General features: G+C 47.4%; 1 protein-coding gene across 2 annotated transcripts in view; it reads right to left on the reverse strand.

Moving 5' to 3' along the window:
* Positions 1-22,099, reverse strand: part of PAXIP1 (PAX interacting protein 1) — a 179,008-nt gene that overhangs the window by 70,972 nt on the left and 85,937 nt on the right. For both annotated transcript variants that reach the window (XM_078663248.1, XM_078663249.1), the window contains exons 9-10: positions 11,340-11,435; positions 7,858-7,995 (exon numbers count right to left, since the gene is read on the reverse strand). In XM_078663248.1, the coding sequence (XP_078519374.1) occupies positions 7,858-7,995; positions 11,340-11,435 (234 nt within the window). The remainder of the gene's footprint in view (positions 1-7,857; positions 7,996-11,339; positions 11,436-22,099) is intronic.

Raw genomic sequence — 22,099 nt, forward strand, 5'->3', positions numbered from 1 at the left:
CAGTAACTAAACCTTAAGCCTATTTCATTGAATACAAGTATAAGGAATATGCTACTTACCAGTATGCATCTGTTCTTGGCATGTAGGGCTGCTGACATTTATATCTATGCATAGATCGCCGCCTAGTGTTGGGTCTGGATGATTGCACATTGTTGTCCTGGAAGAGTCTTCGAAGTATCACGAGATAGGTGGCTCCTACCCTGGACTACAGTGCGCATGGGCATCCCCTCCATGCTCAGATTGTTTTTCGCCATTGTGGCAGAGATGGAGTGTGATATAGCAAGTGATGACCATGCATGAGAAAGATTCAATTAATACTGAGTGCTACAGCTGCGACAGGCACCGGGGAGGAGGGCGGGCGATATAAATGTCAGCAGCCCTATATGCCAAGAACAGATGCATACTGGTAAGTAGCATATTCCGTTCGAGGCATGTGGGCTGCTGAATTTATATCTATGCATAGAATAAATAGTAGTACCCTCCTTAGCGGCGGGTGCCCGTGCCAGCTGCAGCAGTCTGAAAAAGAGTTTTGAGAACAGCCTGACCTACAGCAGCTTGCTGCTTTGAGTGTACATCCACGCAGTAGTGTTTGGTGAATGTGTGTATGGTGGTCCATGTGGCTGCTCTACATGTGTCCTCTAGAGGAATGTTACCTAGGAAAGCCATGGATGCTCCCAACTTGCGTGTGGAATGCGCTCTTCGGGGAACTGTTAACGTGCGTTTAGCCTTTTGATAACAGATTTGGATGCACTTAACAATCCATCTGGCTATACCTGATTTAGAAATTGGGTTGCCCTTGTGCTGTGGAGAGAAGGCAACGAACAGTTGTTTAGTTTTCCTGAAATCTTTAGTTCTGTCTATGTAGTACAGGAGAGCCCTCTTAACATCCAGTGTGTGTAGTGCTCTGTCTGCCACTGAATCAGGATTTGGGAAGAATACCGGTAGTTCAATAGTTTGGTTGATGTGAAACTGTGACACTACTTTGGGCATAAATTTAGGGTTGGTGCGCAGTAAAACCCTATTAGCATGTATCTGAATGAAAGGCTCCTGAATAGTGAGGGCTTGCAGCTCGCTAACTCGTCGTAGCAACGTAATTGCTACCAGAAAGGCCACTTTCCATGTGAGAAATTGTATCTCACAAGAGTGAAGAGATTCAAATGGTGGGCCCATGAGCCTGGTGAGGACTATGTTGAGGTTCCAGACAGGCGAAGGCGGGTGTCTTGGAGGAATGACCCTTTTCAGTCCCTCCAGAAAAGCTTTAATGGCTGGTACTCTGAAAAGGGATAGGTGCTGTCTATTTTGAAGATAAGCCGCCATTGCAGCTAAATGTATCCTGATGGAACTATACGCTAGATTACACCTGTATAGGTGTAGCAAGTAACTTATGATGTTTTGTGTGGAAGCGTCAAGTGGGTTTATGTTATTATTGGAGCAATAGATAACAAAATGCTTCCATTTGGCCGCGTAGCAGGCCCTGGTGGTAGGCCGCCTAGCCTCCTTAATGATGTCCATGCAGTCAGGAGGCAGGTTTAGGTAGCCAAACTCTATGACCTCAGGAGCCATATTGCAAGGCTCAACTGCTGCGGATCTGGGTGCTGAATGTCTCCATGGCTCTGAGTGAGGAGACTGGGTGTGAGTCTGAGGCGCTGGTGGGGAACCACGGAAAGCTCCAGGAACGTGGTGTACCATGCCTGCCTTGCCCACGTCGGAGCAACCAGGATGAGCGTCATGGAGTGTTGCCTCAGTTTGCATGCCACTAGCGGTATGAGTGGTGCTGGAGGAAAGGCGTACGCAAATCTGTTCGACCAGTTCATCCATATCGCATTGCCCTGAGACTGCGGGTGGGGGAACCTGGCGGCGAAGGTGCAGCATTTTGCGTTTTCGTGTGTGGCGAAGAGGTCGATTTCCGGATGACCCCAATGCTGGAAGTATGGTTGGAGCACTGAGGGATGTATCTCCCACTCGTGCATTTGATGGCTGTGTCTGCTGAGCTCGTCCGCCATCTGGTTGTCCCTGCCTGGGAGGTGTTCCGCCATGAGGAACATGTTTCTTTGAATGGCCCACTTCCACATGCACTGTGCTAGGTGTGACAATTGTGGAGAGTGTGTTCCCCCCCCCCCCGCTTCTGGATGTAATACATCGCAGTCATGTTGTCCGTCCGGATCAGCACGACTTTGTTGCAGAGATGCAACTTGAATGCCTTCATCGCCATGAAGATTGCCATCAGTTCCAACAGGTTGATGTGCATTTTCTGCTGTTGCGGTGTCCACAGCCCCTGCACGGTATAATGGAGGACATACGCTCACCAGGAGAGATGCGTCCGTCGTCAGTACTATCTGTGGTACCGGCTCTTGGAACGGTCGTCCCCTGCAAAGGTTTTGTGTGTTCCACCAATGCAGAGAGTTGTATGCACGACCGGTCACCAACAATAGGTCTTTTAGCTGTCCTTGAGCCTGGTTCCACTGGCGTGCCAAACATTCCTGAAGCGGACGCATGTGTAGCCTCGCGTGAGGGACTATAAAGATGAAGGAGGCCATCATGCCTATCAGTTTCATGAACACCTGCGCTGGGAGTGAGTGTTGGGGCTTGAATGTTTGAATCAACACCCGCATGCTAGTGACCCTCGCTAAGTTTGGTTGAGCTATAGCAGCGAGCGTGTTCATTTCTGTGCCTAGGTACTGCTGTACATGAATGGGTGGAAGATGGGACTTCTGGTAATTGAGCGAGAATCCCAGATTGTGTAGGAGGTGGATTGTGCGTGACATGTGGTCGGTACACTGCTGGGCTGACTTTGCTTGTACAAGCCAGTCGTCCCGATACGGATAGACATGGACGTGTTGCCTCCGAAGATGCGCGGCCACTGTCGCCAAGCATTTCCTAAACACTCTGGGGGCTGTAGTGACCCCGAAAGGCAGGACCTTGAACTGGTAATGCTGGTTGTTGATGGTGAACCTGAGATATTTCCTGTGACTGGGGTGAATGGGAATGTGGAAATAGGCATCCTTCAGATCTAGGGTTGCCAGGAAGTCTCCTTGACTGAGCAATGGGAGAACTTGCTGTAACGTGAGCATGTGAAAGTGTTCTGATAGGATGTATTGGTTTAGAGGTCTGAGGTCTAGAATGGGCCTGAGAGACCCATCCTTTTTTGGGATTAAGAAGTACAGTGAATACACCCCTGTTCCCTGTTGTTCTAAAGGCACGAGTTCTATGGCCCCTTTTTGCAGCATGGATAGGACTTCCTGCTGCAATAAGTGCATGTGCTCGGCGGACATAGGACGGTGCCTTGGGGTACGTTGGGTGGAGTGGAGGTTAGTTCTAGACAATAACCGTGTGGTATAAGTTGTCTCACCCACCTGTCCGTGGTAATGCTTTCCCAGACTGGCAGGAACTGCTGGAGTCTCCCCCCGACCGGTGTTATATGGTCGGGGGGCAGTGACAAGACGTCACTGCTTGTTAGTGGCGGAGGATCTGGCATTATTATTTCCACGCCCTCTGCCCTTGGTGCGGTTTCCACGGTATCCACCTGTATTCTTGTTGTAGGTGGTTTGTGTGCCTCCCTTGTTGTACTGGGCTTGTTGCGACGCTTGCCCTCTTGAAGCTCCCCTGTTACCGGAGCGACGAAAGGAACCGCCCCTGAACTGCTGAGACTGCAGAGCCCCATGGATTTCGCAGTGTCAGTGTCCTTTTTAATCTTCTCAAGAGTGGTGTCTACTTCTGGACCAAAGAGGAAGTCAGGGTTTACTGGCTGATTGAGGAGGGTAGGTTGGATGTCTGACTTAAACCCGGAGATGCGGATCCAGGCATGCCTCCTCAGCATAATGCTAGTGTTTATGGCCCTAGCTGCCGTGTCGGCTGCATCTAACGCGCACTTAATGGACGCGTTGGAAATCAACTTCCCCTCCTGTATAAGCATTTCTGCTCCTTCCTTATAAGTGTCAGGTAGGTGTTGCAGTAGCTGCTCTATAGTGTCGTAGTGTGCCCTGTCATATCTTGCTAACAGGGCTTGGGTATTGGAGATCCTCCAAATATTAGCAGCTTGAGCAGCCACACGTTTCCCAGAGGATTCCAAGATCTTGGATTCTTTGTCCGAAGGAGGAGCATCACCCGTTGTTTGCGAGTTCGCTCTTTTGTGAGCATTAGCTACCACTAAGGAGTCCAGTGGGAGTTGGCCCTTGATGTAGGTAGGGTCCACGGGCGCAGGCCGGTACTTCCTCTCAATCCTTGGGTTCACCACCCTCGCTCTAGTGGGCTCTTTAAAAATGTCACTTGCATGTTTGAACACACCTTTGAGCATAGGGAGAGTTTTTACTGATCTTTCTGATGTGGAGAATGTATCAAAAAGAAAGTCTTCCTCCACTGGGTCAGCGTGCATATCCACGTCATGGTTAAGTGCCGCTCTCTCAATGAGCGCGTTGAACGCAGCAGTGTCCTCAGTAGGCGAAGTCTTGACTGCATATGATGGAGTGTCAGGGGTGGTGTGTGGTTCATCAGGGGTCACCAGTGTCAGCCCATGGCTGGGACTCATCTTGATCTGTGTCCATGGGGTAGTTAAACTGCTCCTCATTGTCCCCTCCCTCCACATCCTCAGTGACTGGTGTGGGTGAGTAGGTATAGCCTTGCCCATATGTGTGTATGGGTTCAAAAAGAATTGGAGAGGTAGTGGAGTCTCTCTTTTTCTTAAGTGGTATTTTGTAAGGCTCCATTGGTGTTTCAGGTCTTATTTTCCGTTTGTAAACGGCGAGCCGGCCTGATTCGGAGTCGATGTATAATTTCGACTGTTCGGCGTAGCTTGGTGGCTGGAACTGAACGTCGTCGGCCCGAGGCTGGGCGGGTGCAGCCACTGATGTCGACTTGGACGAGTCCTCAGCTTTTTGGAGCTGCACAGCCTTAGGTCTAGCCGTTCGGGGCAGGCCGTATTTGATAGGCGCCAAAGGCATCGGTGCCGTGCCGACCTGCTTTGAAGACTTCGAACCGACCGACTCCGACTGGTCCGCGTGTTTGTGAGTTTTCGTCGACTCGATGCGTTGCTGTGGAGCAGGGCCGCTTGTGACGGTGTAGGAGGTTCGTTCCTTCGAGCCGATGGTGGTCTTGGTCAAAGCCTTCAAGCCCAGTTGTGGCTTTTGGATCTTCGGACCGACGGCCTGTTGGGCCTGGAGTCCTTTGGAAGAGTCGCCATCTTTGGAGCCGTGCTTTGACGTCGACGTGAGCGTGACGTGTTTAACAGCAGACACAGGCTTTGTCGCTCCGATCTTTGGCTCGACGCCCCCTATCGACTCCGAGGGGTTTAGCGCCGGGTTTGACTTGGAAGGCTCCGAAGTCTTCGAGCCGACGGTTGTTGTCAACACTTTCGGTTTCAATATCGTGTCTTTATGTTTTACTTTCGATTTCTCCACTAATTGAGGCCTTTCGACCGATGGCTCTTTGGAAATGTTCATAGTCGGGCCCTGAAGCGGGACTAGAGAACGGTGTTGAAGATCTTGGCTAAGGCCTTCCGGGAATGCCTCGACCTGAGCCGTGGAAGAGTCTGTATGGGGCCCCGCGGTTGGGCCGAGATCCTCGCCTGAGTCGTCGTTGACGGCTCCGAGAGGTTGTGCGTCGTCTCCTACCTCAACGATGTCTTCATCATGGACGTAGAGTTGTTCCTCGTCATCGTTGTAGGGAGAGTCTGGCTCCGACGCGGGGCCTGGTGCTGATTCTCACGCCGACTGTCGTGCAGCGCGTCGAAGACAGAGTTTTCTTCGACCTGAACTTCGAACAGGCCATGCAGCTGGCCTCGTCGTGGTCCGGTGAGAGACATTTGTTGCAGACCGGGTGCACGTGGATGTGGGGATATTTAGAGTTGCAGACGGGGCAGCGCTTGAACGGGCTCCGTTCCATCGTCGGTTGTCGACGGGCCTTTGGGGTCGAAGACTAAAAGTCTTCCGAAGTAGAGTTCAAAGAACAAGAAAGCTGAAGGCACCGAACGAAAGACAATACCGACGCCCCTAAGGCCTTCTGGCCTCGAAAAAAGAAGTAACTATTACAATTTCCGAACGTGAGTTAAGAAGTACATCCGAACCCAATGGCGGAAAAAAACAAGCGGAGCATGGAGGGGATGCCCATGCGCACTGTAGTCCAGGGGAGGAGCCACCTATCTCGTGATACTTCAAAGACTCTTCCAGGACAACAATGTGCAATCATCCGGACCCAACACTAGGCGGCGATCTATGCATAGATATAAATTCAGCAGCCCACATGCCTCGAACACATGGATTACATTAAGATTTAAGACATTCCTGTCCAGTCACAACAGAGCGAACAGATGTTCAAAATGAATACCTGAAAGACCAGGGGGACTCATCCATAAAGTATGTTTTACATATAAAGAATTTCTTCTGTGTGATCCTTGCTGTCTCCAATCCTCTTTTATAACCAAGCTCATTGTGTTAGAGATGCAATGTATTTGAGTGTAGTACACTGTAATACAAATATTACAACTGCTGTACTGGTATTAAAATTTCCAGACAGGATATAACGTTCAAATATTTTGCCTGTGGTATGAGACGGTCTATTTTCCCCAATATGTTTTGTGCTTCTGTGGAATAATAGGGAGACTTAAAATAGTTAAAGCAAGCTGAAGGAAGTTCAACTCAATTAAACTGGTATTCTTTCAATCATGCTTATTAGCAATCGTTGTAATCATGCTTATTAGCAAAAGGAGCAGCCATCATTGAATGGAGCCACTTGCTACGTAACTTCAACTGAAAATCATGTAAAGGCTTAATGGCAGTTTCCTTACTATAAACAAAGCATTGAGTTTTGTTTTAATTTTAAGCATCTACAAGACTAAGAATTCTAATAATCTTCAGCATACGTATCCGTCTCAAGAGAAGGATTTTTGTCAAAGCAATTTTATTATTTTTAAGTAGAAAACGGTAAAACCTTATCAAAATTCTAAATTGCAATCCGGACCTAGCCTCTATCGCAATGGGAATCCTTCCCCACACCACCCCTTGACACACACTAAACTAAATAAAGAGGATCTCATTACATGGGACATCCATGTCTCAACTGGCCTTCAAGCCATTCTCTCGGAATGGGAGTCCTATCCAAACTCTCAGCTCACACCTGGTGGGAATGGGTACAAATCAACAGAGGGGAGGATAATTCCCTAAACACATACCTAAAGACTACATCAAGGGGAAAAAATGCCTGGGTCAAATTAGACTACTTCATCAATAATACATGCCTATAAATGTTGTACTTCAATGCATTTATGATTCCCCAATGGAAATGTGTTTATCCCTTGGATAGCTACCTTGTCTGTACTATTTTGCTCACATAAAATCTCAATAAAAAGGATTTGAATTAAAAAAAAAGCAATTTTATAATTTAAAATCTACGTATCAAAGTGCACTTTCAAATGTTTGTTATTAAAATGTAATATTTGAGGATTTTATTTTACCTAACAAAGTCACAAACATTCACAAAAGTGAAAAACAACTGAAATATCATGGTGTGGCTTACCCTCCTAAGCTGATAAAGAAAACTGAACTTAGACAGGGTAAACATTAAAGAAATGTAATAGTCAAAGTCGGTCCTATAGAATGTCAACCACGTGGTCTAAACATTAAAGTACAAAAAAAGTAAGTTATAAGAGAAATCTTGACGGCCACAATAAGACACATTCTATATGTTGAGAGCCAAACAAAAAGCTGTTATTTATCAATTGCCACAACCAAACGACCCACCAAGATCAAATGTTTGGGGCATTAGACCAAGCCCTTATGTCTCATGGTACATCAAAGATCCTGAAAACGTACATCACTAGGCACACAAGCTGAAGTTTTACTATAAATGACCATTTTCATATCTCACATGTTGAGAACAAGGTTTTCCCCCTGGTGGAAATGCCACCGGAAAATGTAGAGCTCGATGGGGCGGCACCATTTTCTTCTTCTTCAGGACGCAATTGAGCCAGTGTGCTGTGATGCATCGCTTCTTCTCCCTCATTGCCTACCAAAAAACATGATAGAAATTAAAAACAAATATAACATCGCATTCAGTTTTCATATGGAAATTAATGCAAATAAAGTTTGCTTTACAAGACTTGCTTACAAAATATTTACAAGCTGAAGGAAAAACATTTGTACTGTGGCAAAGGCAACCAGGACCTTTGTGCTCTACATAGCAGGAAACAGAAAACAGAACAACATGAGTCTGCTGTAATAGAAATCTTGGCTAGTAAGCAGTACCTTATAAATACTGTTGTTAAAGGCTAGCCCGACTGAAAAGTCATTTATGCAGTACAATTCAAGATCTATTTCACATTTGCAACCTCTGAAGTTAAAAGTTAGCCCAGGCATTTTCGAGCAAAAAGTGCACTTTAAGCAGAGCTATTCAAACCAAGACTTGTCAAACTTTTCTAAAAATCCACAATAAGCTGAAATAGAACGGAGGGTAAATCTGTCTTTAAGGGAACCGGTTTCTGCTTAATAAGGAAACAACAACAAAAAAAGCAGGAAGTTTCAAAAACAGGTTCATATGATGGCATCATTTCAGAAACTTGGGGAGAAACGTTTGCAAATCCCTCTTCTTAGTAATCCAATTGGTAGTCACTATGTGCCCACAAAAGCACAACATATTTAGCTTGGTCTGTACATCTGGATCGCCCTTTGCAGCAGCTTGGAAAATAGTAGGCCTTTGGACACCACTAAACAGACTGCTGCGAGATTGCAGACCAAAAACATAAATTGCAGAAATTGTGTGACAGAGCTAATCCGATTGGCTGCCAGCAGTCATCCAAAAAGGACCTGAAATTGGGCCTTATTCACAATGACAGAATGGGGGCACAGTGAAATTGATAAAAACATCAATCTGAGTGGCCACTGTTAGAAGCAATCAGAATAGGAGCGGGTGTCGCACACCTTCTCAGTTGGCTGCCAGCAGCAAATGAAAATAGAAGGGGGCAGCTTGACTAGAAAGACCGGACAGCCTAAACATAGGTGGGCTTCTTTGGTCAGACATAAAATCTAATCCTTTTCGTTAGATCCTGCAGTTTTTTAAAACAAAACTCGTTCGCAGGCAGACATTATAAAAAAGGTGTATTTCAACAGTTTCATATTTTTGCAAAACTTTTCAACCAAGGCTAGACACAACTACTTATAGCAACATTTCAACACAGCAAACAGAAAAGGTGAAATGCTGTGCTAAAGCTACTCTTATTAGAAATTTCTCCCCAAAAATGTATATAAATACATACAAAATATTTCCGTCCTAAAATATCCTGTAAAACTTTAAATGTGTTACATAATTAAGAGAGATGTGTTTATTCTATTGTGACATTCAATTAATAAAATTGTGCCAATCTTTTTCTCTGAGCAGGAACAATATTAAGACCCCCATCTTTCTAAAAGGGAAACTAGCTAAGATCACACCTAGAAGAGAGTGAAATTAGTAAAATTAGTGCAAAGGTCCTCAACGTAAGCAGTCTGATGCTCCTCCATGTATGTGTTTTAAGTGTTTAATCCTTATATGCTGTTTGTCACTAAAGCACACCATCTCACAATTAGCATGTCGCAAAAATTCCAATGATTTTTAACTTCATATGTGAAGTGAAACACCACTATGCCCTACGTGTGCCAACAGGTAACATAATACCCAACTGGAAATGGCATTTGGGCAGTGCTCCAACAGCAATTTTTGTTGTCAGTCCAAAATGCCCTGTGCCGTTCAGCACCACCTCTTTTATGTGATATAGAGGCACAGCAGAGTCATTCACAAGATTACTGTGTGAAGTACCTGGCATGAAGTGGAAATCTATTAAAGCAGAGGAAAAAACGAGATCTGTGTGTGGTGGAGAAGGTAACAAGAGCGGCCATGTGTCAGGTTAAGTATATTTTAAAAAGTTCTTGAATATTGCTATGTGCCTGTGAGAACATACTATAGTTGCTAGAGCCTGCATTATGTTGCTGCTGACATAACATGTCAATTCTAGGCATATTGTTGGGAGTCCATGGCAAGATGTTGCCCAAACAGATATATGGGAAGAAAGGGATGGTATATAAAGCTGATATTCAATGATAATAGCTCTTGCTTTGTGCTGACCTATTCTAGAAAACTGGTGCAACCTGTCCGTCCAAACCTGTGAGGCCTCCATAACCTGAGTGATAAGACTGCTGTAGGAGCACGTCAATAACGTCTTGCTCCAAGGCCATCTACAGCATGACCGTGTCCACCCTAGTACAATGGAAGGCCATGTATAAAAGTGGTAATGTCAGTATTCTGTGAAAATGCCTGGAGAGAGAATGTCCACCCAGCTATAATGGTGGATCTGGAACAATAGTGGCAAGGCCTTGAATATTGTGGGAATACATTGAAAGAGGTGGAGATGTATGCAAGGCAAATGTGTTCATTTTAACAAATGAAAAGCTTTTATGTACTACCGTTTTTAGAGACCTTAGCACGCAAGATTTATGTAACCAATCTGCGGTCTGAATCTGTAATGTCTTTATAAACGGACAGGCAGCACTTCGGCATTAGCTTGTAAATTGTGCCAGGGTCTGCGGATAAATGCGATTGAGTTGTGTCCGTTTTTATTTTTTCATTCTGGCAAAGGCAAGGACAGATTCTCAATGGAAGAGCCAGAAAGATTGAAAAGATGTGAAATGTAGACGTGAAGAATATAGCATAAATATGATGATAGAAGATGTTTCCCAGCAGCCTGCATCACTAAGTTTTTCAAATCCTTTCAGCACTTGTGCCGAAACAGGCATCACTCCAGAGAATCAGGCCCATGTGGCACTTCTTGAAAACACTGGAATGCATCATCAGAGTCCCTACCAGAACCAATGGCTTTTTAACACAAGTAGAAATGCTGCACTAAATGAACAAGTTACTTACCTTCGGTAAAGCTTTATCTGGCGGATACAGTATCTGCCTGGTGATTCCTCACCTTTTGAATTGGTGCAGGGGGAATTCAAAAAGTGAAGAATCCACAGGCAGATGTATTAATCAGAAACACTACTTTGCCTCATTTACTTACTGGGAGGAGAGCACCGTGCTTCAACCACCCGGTCTCATTTGGCTGTACAGTTAGAGTGGGCATATACGTTCCATGACTTGAACTAATACAATTTCTCTGACACGCATTGGAGGGAGAAATTAAGAAAGAAAATTAGCAGCAAAAACTGTAGTGAGAAAACTAAGAAAGTCACAATTTTAACGTGAAGTTATTTTTTTAAGTGGAACTATATTAAAAAGTCAAACCTGGCTGGTCTAAAGAAAATCTTCAATCCATAACTAACTCAGCAGGTTTGATGTCGCCCCCACGCCCCCTTCAGCACGTTGCTTCTACTTACCTGTGCATACATGTTGCTCACTTGGCTCTCGCAAAGAAGGTGAGTACATCTACTGCTAAGCGTGGGTTCCACGGTGCCACCGTGGTTTTGGATTATCTGGAGAGGCAAGGAAAGCAACATTCATTTTTTTTCTGCAATACGTTACCGTAAATGGTATCAATTGGCGGCCACCTATAACATTTCATGGCAAGTATGAATAACGGAAGGTTTGTTTTAAAATAATGCTAATTTTTTTACCATAACTATCAATTCAGTTGGAGAAAATGTTCACCATCTTCAAATAGCATAGTAAAATAGTTTTACCATTTACAAAGGCTACCTATGACAGTTCTCAACGGTACAAAATGAGTCAGTCGTGTTAAGGTGGGAACTTCTTACAAGCAAGAATTTGTTTTTAATACTAATGGAAAAGATTGTAAATTATCCCTTTGTCTAAAGGAACACGAGATAAAGTCAAAGTAAGGAACACAAACATGAATCATCACAGAAGAGTTTGCATCAGCTAATATCGAGAGCAAGAGGCGTTCAGCAGAAATACTGCCACTTTATACAACTGCAACGTATAGTAAAAAAGGTAGGACTTTAGTTAGCAAGACAAAAAAAAGTACGGCTGGCTTCAAATTAATGACCGACAATTATTAGGGCAATTTTCTTGAGCGCGGTGATTCTCAGGTACAAATGCCTCATGCTTGGACAGTAAACAAAGGTTTCACTTGGTCCACCCACTCCAGATTAACTGCAATCAGAACTATGATCACGACCCCATACCAAGTGACAGACACTGCAGAAAGGTTATAAATCAATGGTTTGCAGCACGCTTGTAATGACAGTCTCTATCAAGTGTGACAACGTTGTTGCTGGATTTGAAACTAGGCCCAGCTGCCAAATAAACTCAATACTACCAAGCTGCCCTCCAGTTAAAGTTGAAAGCCAGTGGACGACAGTAGTTAAAAAGCGGTTTCTGCTAATTTCACTAATATATTGAAATACAATTGTGTGTTATGGCTGGTAATAGGAATGAATATGCTACTTACCAGTATGCATCTGTTCTTGGCATGTAGGGCTGCTAACATTCATATCTAGTGCATAGATCGCCGCCTAGTGTAGGGTCCGGATGATTGCACATTGTTGTCCTGGAAGAGTCTTCGAAGTATCACGAGATAGGTGGCTCCTCCCCTGGACTACAGTGCGCATGGGCATCGGCTCCATCCCCAGATTGTTTTTAGCCATTGTGGCAGAGATGGAGTGAAATAGTGTAAAGGATGTCCATGCTAATGATGAATGCAAGATAGTATCTGCAGCCGCTACGGGCACCGGGGAGGAGGGAGGGCGATATGAATGTTAGCAGCCCTACATGCCAAGAACAGATGCATACTGGTAAGTAGCATATTCAGTTCGAGGCATGTGGGCTGCTAAATTCATATCTAGTGCATAGAATACATAGCAGTCCCTCCATTAAGGGCGGTTGCCCGTGCCAGCTGCAGAAGCTTGAAAAAGTGTCTTGAGAACAGCCTGTCCTACAGCTGCTTGCTGCTTGGAATGCACGTCCACACAGTAATGTTTTGTAAATGTGTGTGGTGTGGACCATGTGGCTGCTCTGCAAATGTCCTCTAAAGGAATGTTCCCCAGGAAAGCCATGGACGCCCCCAATTTGCGTGTGGAGTGCGCCCTTGGGGGTATTGTTAAAGTGCGCTTAGCTTTTTGATAACAGATTTGGATGCACTTAACAATCCATCTGGCTATTCCTGCTTTGGAAATGGGGTTGCCTTTGTGCTGTGCTGAGAAGGCAACAAAAAGTTGTTGTGTTTTCCTGAAGTGTTGTGTCTGTCAATGTAGTACATCAACGCCCTCCTAACGTCCAGTGTATGGAGCATTCGTTCAGCTACTGTTTGTGGGTTTTGGAAGAATGCGGGTAGGTCAATAGTTTGGTTGATATGAAACTGTGACAGCACCTTAGGAAGGAATTTGGGGTTAGTGCATAGCACCACCCTGTTTGAAATTATTTGGATGAATGGCTCTTGGATTGTGAGCGCCTGCAGCTCACTAACACGCCTGAGCGATGTAATAGCAATGAGGAAAACCACTTTCCATGTTAGAAATTGAATTTCGCAGGAGTGCAGTGGCTCGAAGGGTGGACCCATCAGCCGAGTGAGGACCACGTTGAGGTTCCACACTGGAGCTGGTGGTGTTCTTGGAGGAATGACTCGCTTCAGTCCCTCCAGGAAGGCTTTAATGGCAGGCACCCTGAAAACAGAGAGGTGCTGTCTATTCTGGAGATAAGCCGCTATGGCGGATAAATGTATCCGAATGGAAGCGTACGCTAGATTGCATTTGTAAAGATGTAACAAATAGCAGATGATGTTAGGAATGGATGCATCTAGCGGGTTGATATTGTTGTCAGTACAGTAAATGGCAAACCGCTTCCACTTCGCTGCATAGCAAGCTCTGGTAGTGGGCTTCCTTGCCTCTCTGATGATGTCCATGCATTCAGGAGGCAGGTTGAGGTAGCCAAACTCTAGGACCTCAGGAGCCAGATCGCCAGATTGAGCTGTTGCGGATCTGGATGCTGAATGTCGCCATGGTTCTGCGTCAAGAGGCTGGGTGTGAGATGCAGCCTTTGATGCGGTACCACGGAAAGTTCTAGAAACGTGGTGTACCATGGTTGGCGTGCCCATGTTGGAGCAACCAGGATGAGAGTCATCGAGTGTTGCTTTAGCTTTCTTGCCACCAGCGGAATGAGAGGCGCTGGGGGAAAAGCGTACGCAAATTTGCCTGACCAGTTCATCCATATCGCATTCCCTTGCGATTCCGGGTGAGGGAACCTGGCGGCAAAGCTTTGGCATTTTGCGTTTTCCCTTGTGGCAAACAGGTCTATCTCTGGATGACCCCACTGCTGGAAGTACGGGTGGAGTACTGATGGATGTATCTCCCACTCGTGCATTTGATGGCTGTACCTGCTGAGCAGATCCGCCATCTGATTGTCCTTGCCCGGGAGGTGTTCTGCCATGAGGAAGATGTTCCTCTGAATGGCCCACTTCCACATGCTCTGAGCCAGATGAGACAGCTGTGGCGAGTGAGTACCTCCCTGCTTCTGGATGTAGTACATGGCTGTCATGTTGTCCGTCCGGATCAACACGACCCTGTTGCACAGATGTACTTTGAAGGACTTGAGCGCCATGAAGATTGCCATCAATTCCAGGTAGTTGATATGCAATCGTTGTTGCTGGGTTGACCACAGTCCCTGCACCGTGTAGTGGAGCACATGCGCTCCCCACCCTTGGAGAGATGCGTCCGTCATTAGGACAATCTGTGGCACAGGCTCTTGGAACGGTCGTCCCTTGCAAAGGTTGTGTGGATTCCACCAATGCAGAGAGTTGTATGCCCGACCGGTCACCAACACTAGGTCTGTCAGTTGTCCCTGAGCCTGTGTCCATTGATTTGCCAAGCATTCTTGGAGGGGGTGCATGTGCAACCTTGCGTGTGGGACTATGAAGATGCAGGAGGCCATCATGCCTATCAACTGCATGAACACTCTCGCTGGCAGGGAGTGTTGCGGTCTGAACCGTTGGATCAGCGACTGAATGCTGTTGATTCTGACTGTGTTTGGCTGAGCCATAGCAGTCAGGGTGTTTATTGTCGCGCCCAGATACTGCCGCACATGGGCTGGTTGAAGGTGCGACTTTGGGTAGTTTAGCGAGAACCCCAGGCTGTGAAGGAGTTGAATAGTGTCGGACATGTGTGAGGCGCACTGTCTTTCCGACTTTGCTTGAACGAGCCAGTCGTCGAGGTACGGGTAGACATGTATGTTCTGTCTCCTGAGGTGCGCCGCCACTGCCGCCAGACACTTTGTAAACACTCTGGGGGCAGTAGTCACTCCGAAGGGTAGCACTTTGAACTGATAGTGCTTGTTGTGAATGGTGAACCTGAGGTATTTTCTGTGGGACGGGTGGAGTGGGATGTGGAAGTAAGCATCCTTGAGGTCCAAGGTTGCCAGGAAGTCCCCTTGGTTGAGGAGGGGAAGGATCTGTTGCAGTGTCAGCATGTGAAAATGTTCTGACAGTATATACATGTTGAGAGGGCGTAGATCCAGAATGGGTCTGAGGGATCCGTCCTTTTTTGGGATGAGGAAGTACAGGGAGTAGACCCCTGTTCCTTCCTCCTCCACTGGCACGAGTTCGATTGCTCCTTTTTGCAGCATTACTAGCACTTCCTGCTGCAATAAGTGAAAGTGCTCTGCCGACATAGGACGGTGTCTTGGGGGAATGTTGGGAGGAGTGGATGTTAACTCCAAACAATAACCGTACTGGATTAGTTTTCTCACCCACCTGTCTGTGGTGATGGACGACCAGACTGGCAGGAACTGCTGGAGTCTTCCCCCGACAGGTGTTGGATGGTCGGGGGGTAGTGACAGGGAGTCACTGTTTGTTTGCGGCAGAGGAACGGGAGTTGTTGTTCCCTCTGCCCCTGCCTTTGGCACTGTTACCTCGGTAACCCCCTCTACCTTGCTTGGGGTACGAGGATTGCGCACCACCTTTTGTGAATTGTGTTTGCTGTCCCATGTGTCCTCTGGTAACACTACGCGCTCCTGAGCGACGAAAAGTGTTGCCCCTGAACTGTTGTGACTGAAGTGCCCCCATGGACTTAGCAGTCTCGTTGTCCTTTTTAGGTCTCGCCTGTCGATGCGCATGCGCATCGAGCAAGCGAGACTATAGGGGCTCATCCAGACTTTATCTAACTTGCAAGGAATCGTGGCGATTCCTTGCAGTGCCCGTGACTTTTAAGCTCAATGCGCATGTGCATTGAGCTTAAAAGCGCGTGCACATGCCCCCAGCCGCCTGCCTTGCCTACTCTCTCTCACAGCCTCCCCCAGCTCCGCCCCCTCACTACTTGATTGCACGGCCGCTAGGCCGTGCCTCCCCTACTCTCCTCCCCCCTCCTCCTCTCCTCCCCTGCCTGCCTGCCGCTAGGCCGTGCCTCCCCTACTCTCCTCCCCCCTCCTCCTCCTACTGCCGTGTCGCACCTCTCCCCTCTCCGCCCCCTCCCCTGCCAGCCGTGTTACGGTGAAAGGCTTGTATTCTCTCCCTGCTCGTCATTTCTAGCATGTTTCCGTCCCCACCGCCATATGTTCACCTCCTCTCCCCCCTCTCCATCCGCCCTTCTCATCTCTTTCTGGCCTCACCTCGCACCTTATTTTCTTCAGGACAGTCTGGATGCTTCACAGCTCCTCTGGCCTCCCTGCCCCCTCCCCCCATTTGCTCCCGAGCCGCATTTCTCCGCCCCCCCCTAATCACAGCAATGCCAAGAGCTTGTTGTTTACAGGAATCCTCTCTACAAACCAGCACATTTATTGCAGCCAAAGCAAGTATCTTTACTTTCCAGGAGGTTCGTAATGTTCATGTTTGTAATCGTACTCCTTGCTCTACTGAAAATACTTGACGGCAGAGAGCAAAACAAACTGGACTCCAGGAATTTTACAATTCCTAAAGCGGACTTCATTTACTTATTTATTTAATGCGCTTTTATATAGCGCAAACATTACCCGAAGGTGTCCTTCCCCTCCCTTGTTCCTCCCCTCCTTCCCGCGTGCACCATGCAGTCCTTCCGCGGCTCACTTCTTTCCCCACATTTCTACCTGGGCTGCTTCTAATCCTGTGACCACCCTCTCCACTTTGCTGTCTCTTACTCCACGTGGCCTGTCTCTTTTCACTTGTTCTCTGACTGCCTTTGTCCCAGTGCCTCCTGATGCACACCACCACACACGTCACTCTCTTGACCTCTCTGCGCAGTCTCTCGTGCTCCTTCACTCCTTCCGCTATGCCACTTCCCCTCACCATTCCATTGCACCTACTCCTCCCCCCCTCCTCCTCTCCTCGCCTGCCGCTAGGCCGTGCCTCCCCTACTCTCCTCCCCCCTCCTCCTCCTACTGCCGTGTCGCACCTCTCCCCTCTCCGCCCCCTCCCCTGCCAGCCGTGTTACGGTGAAAGGCTTGTATTCTCTCCCTGCTCGTCATTTCTAGCATGTTTCCGTCCCCACCGCCATATGTTCACCTCCTCTCCCCCCTCTCCATCCGCCCTTCTCATCTCTTTCTGGCCTCACCTCGCACCTTATTTTCTTCAGGACAGTCTGGATGCTTCACAGCTCCTCTGGCCTCCCTGCCCCCTCCCCCCATTTGCTCCCGAGCCGCATTTCTCCGCCCCCCCCTAATCACAGCAATGCCAAGAGCTTGTTGTTTACAGGAATCCTCTCTACAAACCAGCACATTTATTGCAGCCAAAGCAAGTATCTTTACTTTCCAGGAGGTTCGTAATGTTCATGTTTGTAATCGTACTCCTTGCTCTACTGAAAATACTTGACGGCAGAGAGCAAAACAAACTGGACTCCAGGAATTTTACAATTCCTAAAGCGGACTTCATTTACTTATTTATTTAATGCGCTTTTATATAGCGCAAACATTACCCGAAGGTGTCCTTCCCCTCCCTTGTTCCTCCCCTCCTTCCCGCGTGCACCATGCAGTCCTTCCGCGGCTCACTTCTTTCCCCACATTTCTACCTGGGCTGCTTCTAATCCTGTGACCACCCTCTCCACTTTGCTGTCTCTTACTCCACGTGGCCTGTCTCTTTTCACTTGTTCTCTGACTGCCTTTGTCCCAGTGCCTCCTGATGCACACCACCACACACGTCACTCTCTTGACCTCTCTGCGCAGTCTCTCGTGCTCCTTCACTCCTTCCGCTATGCCACTTCCCCTCACCATTCCATTGCACCTACTCCTCTACCCCCCCCCCCGCCCCCAATCTCTGGCTACGCCTCACTTCTTCCACATCATTATTTCCCCAGCCCTCCCTTTGCTCCCTCTCACCATCTGTAAGCATCTTCAGGTGCATTCTTTGCATGCCCTGTCCTCACTCTCCTCGTGTACCCTCTAGAGCAGCACTCTCTTTTATAATGTTCTCTCATCCATTTTCTTCACATCACTTCTCTTTGCCTCCCATTTCTTACAATATTCCACCCTAGAGTCCTCACCCGTCACTCTTTCTTTCCTACCCTTCTTACGCATCCACATTTCATTCTTGTCTCTCTTCCCTCTGCTTCTCCTTTCTCTTCTCCCCTCCACTATTCCCTCAGAATCTTTTTCCCTCCTCCTTCCTATGCTCGCTCCCTCACCCTTCTCCCGCCCTCCATGCCCTTCACTTCTCCAGCCTCCTTCCCATCCTCTCATCCTTATCTCATTGTTTTCGTCCCCTCCGCCATCGTCTCTTCTGTATCTCGTTATCTTCTCCACTCTTGCCTCATTTTCTTTATTTTCTCTCCCTATGCTTATCCGTCCTCATCTCCTTCTGTTCTCCCCACCCCTCTTTCTCATCTTACGATGTTCTTTCCTCGCCTTGCAGCGTCCTACTTCCCCTCTTCCTGCGTAAACCCCTTCTCTTCCCCACATCTGTTTTATTCTCTCCCTGCTCGTCATTTCTAGCATGTTTCCGTTCCCACCGCCATATGTTCACCTCCTCTCTCCCCTCTCCATCCGCCCTTCTCATCTCTTTCTGGCCTCACCTCGACCTCGCACCTTATTTTCTTCAGGACAGTCTGGATGCTTCACAGCTCCTCTGGCCTCCCTGCCCCCTCCCCCCTGATCTCTTTCTTGCTCCTCTCCTCTCCAGCCTCCTTTTCCTCTATAGTCTCTTTCCACTCCCATCTCTTTTGAGTCTGTCTCTTCCACCTACATCCTCGCCCTTATCTCATCCACCCTCCTTTCACCACCTTCCATCCTTTTCTCCTGGTCCTTCTATCCAACTCTTTATCCTCTCACCCCCATCTCTTTCCTGCCCACTCCCCATGCTTCTCCATTTCTTCTATTTTTTGTGCCTTCTTCTCCTCTGATTGTACTCGTTTTTCGTGCCTTCTGCTCCTCTGAAGGCACTCATTTTCTTGCCTTCTGCTCCCCTGATTGCACTCGTTTTTTTCTTGCCTTCGGCTCCCCCACTCCATCCATCCATCCATCCATCCCCCCCACTCCATCCATCCATCCCCCCCATTTCATCCACCCCCCCACTCCATCCATCCCACTCCACCCATCCATCCCACTCCATCCATCCACCCCCCACTCCATCCATCATCCATCCATCCCCCCACTCCATCCATCCATCCCCCCACTCTATCCATCCATCCCCCCACTCTATCCATCCATCCATCCATCCATCCCCCCACTCCATCCATCCATCCCCCCAATCCACTCTATCCATCCATCCCCCCACTCTATCCATCCATCCATCCATCCATCCCCCCACTCCATCCATCCATCCCCCCACTCCATCTATCCATCCCACTCCATCCATCCATCCCCCACTCCATCCATCCATCCACCCCCCCCACTCCATCCATCCATCCACCCCCCCACTCCATCCATCCATCCATCCCCCCACTCCAACCATCCATCATCCATCCCACTCCATCCATCCATCCATCCATCCATCCCACTCCATCCATCCATCCCACTCCACCCATCCATCCCCCCAATCCATCCATCCATCCATCCCCCCACTCCATCCATCCATCCCCCCACTCCATCCATCCATCTCACTCCATCCATCCATCCCCCCACTCCATCCATCCATCCATCCATCCCACCCCATCCATCCATCCCACCCCATCCATCCATCCATCCATCCACCCCACTCCATCCATCCATCCCACTCCATCCATCCATCCCCCCCACTCCATCCATCCATCTCACTCCATCCATCCATCCATCCCCCCACTCCATCCATCCATCCATCCATCCCCCCACTCCATCCATCCATACCCCCACTCCATCCATCCATCCCCCGACTCCATCCATCCCTCCCCGCCCCACACTCCATCCCTCCCCCGCCCCACACTCCATCCCTCCCCCGCCCCACACCCCATCCCTCCTCCGCCCCACACTCCATCCCTCCCCCGCCCCACACTCCATCCCTCCCCCGCCCCACACTCCATCCCTCCCCTGCCCCACACTCCTTCCCTCCCCCGCCCCACACTGCATCCCTCGCCCACACTCCATCCCTCACCCACTATGCGCTACCACAGCATCACTGAACGCCACAGCATCACTCGTCGCCGCCACAACATCATTCAGAGCCACCACAGCATCAATCTGTGCAACCATTCAACAACAACTGATTCAAATATGTTCTCTCAATGTTTCAAACTTTATTACAAATGTCACAAAAAAATGTTAATATTTCACTTCTGTTCTTGTATTTTCATCACAATAAAATACACTAAACATAATCTTCCAAAAAGTTATTTGCAAAAGTTTAAGCTATTGCAATTAGAAATGACAATAACTTTTATTTAAGTATTAAATATTGGAAAAAATACAACCCATTGTTATTTTTAATATTAATACATCTAAGTCATGTAAATACAACACATATTGCATTACAAATGCTATAGGTGTCACGTTTGCAAAAGTTAACACTATTGGCATTGTAAATGACAAAGTTATTAATTTCGTTATTTTCAAAACAAAAACATAAATAAAAAATTTGTCATTTACAATACTAATACCCCTAACTTTACTAATGCGAGCCCTATTGCATTGCAAACGTATTATTTATAACATTTTTAAAAGATTGTGATTTGTCAGATCAATACATGTAAGACAGGGGAAAACTAAACATGTACCTTTACTAATGCCATAGATGTAACATTTGCTAAATGTATAGCTATTGGCATTTCAAATAACAAAATTAATACTTTTATAATTTGTAAAACATAAACAAAAATTAAAAAATATTTACATTTACCACACCAAAATCTTAAACTTTTCTATTGCGAGACCTATTGCATTTTCAATGCTTGTTAATCTTTTCAAGTGTGGTGTCTACATCTGGGCCAAACAGTCTGTCAGGATTGACGGGCTGGTTAAGGATTGTAGTTTGGATGTCAGGCTTAAATCCAGATATACGAAGCCAGGCTTGGCGCCTCAGCATGACACTAGTGTTAATTCCTCTAGCCGCTGTGTCCGCTACATCAAGTGCACACTTTATTGCAGCATTTGATATAAGCTTTCCCTCTTGTATGAGCATTTCGGCTACTTCCTTATACTCATCAGGTAGATGTTGAAGGAGCTGTTCTAGGGTGTCGTAATGCGCCCTATCATAACGCGCCAATAGTGCTTGTGTGTTAGCAATACGCCATACATTAGCAGCCTGCGCAGCCACCCTCTTGCCGGATGCCTCAAGCACTTTCGACTCCTTGTCTGGGGGAGGAGCTTCACCAGTCGTTTGGGAGTTGGCCCTCTTGCGGGCATTTGCGACCACCAACGAATCCAGAGGCAACTGTCCCCGAATATAGGCAGGGTCCCCAGGTGCTGGCCTGTATTTTTTCTCGATACGTGGGTTTACCACTCTCGCCCTTGTAGGTTCTTTAAAGATCTCAGGCGCATGTTTAAGGACACCTTTCAACATAGGAAGTGTTTTGACTGTTCTTTCGGAGACAGAGAAAGTGTCAAACAGGAAATCCTCTTCCACCGGGTCAGCATGCATGTCTACATTATGATTTGCAGCTGCCCTCTCTATTAAAGCATTGAAAGCTGCTGAATCCTCTGTTGGTGATGTACGTGCCCCAAAACCCTGTGGATCCTGTACCACCTGATGGCTTCCCTGGTCCCCAGCGTCGTCATATGAGTCCTGTTGTACATCAGGGTCATTGCCAGTAGGGAAGTTGTATTGTTCATCTTGGTCATCATCCTCACCCCCTGATTGGTTGGGGGAAGGTGTTGG

The sequence above is a fragment of the Lissotriton helveticus genome, chromosome 10 (assembly GCF_964261635.1).
Source record: "Lissotriton helveticus chromosome 10, aLisHel1.1, whole genome shotgun sequence".
Taxonomy (NCBI): domain Eukaryota; kingdom Metazoa; phylum Chordata; class Amphibia; order Caudata; family Salamandridae; genus Lissotriton; species Lissotriton helveticus.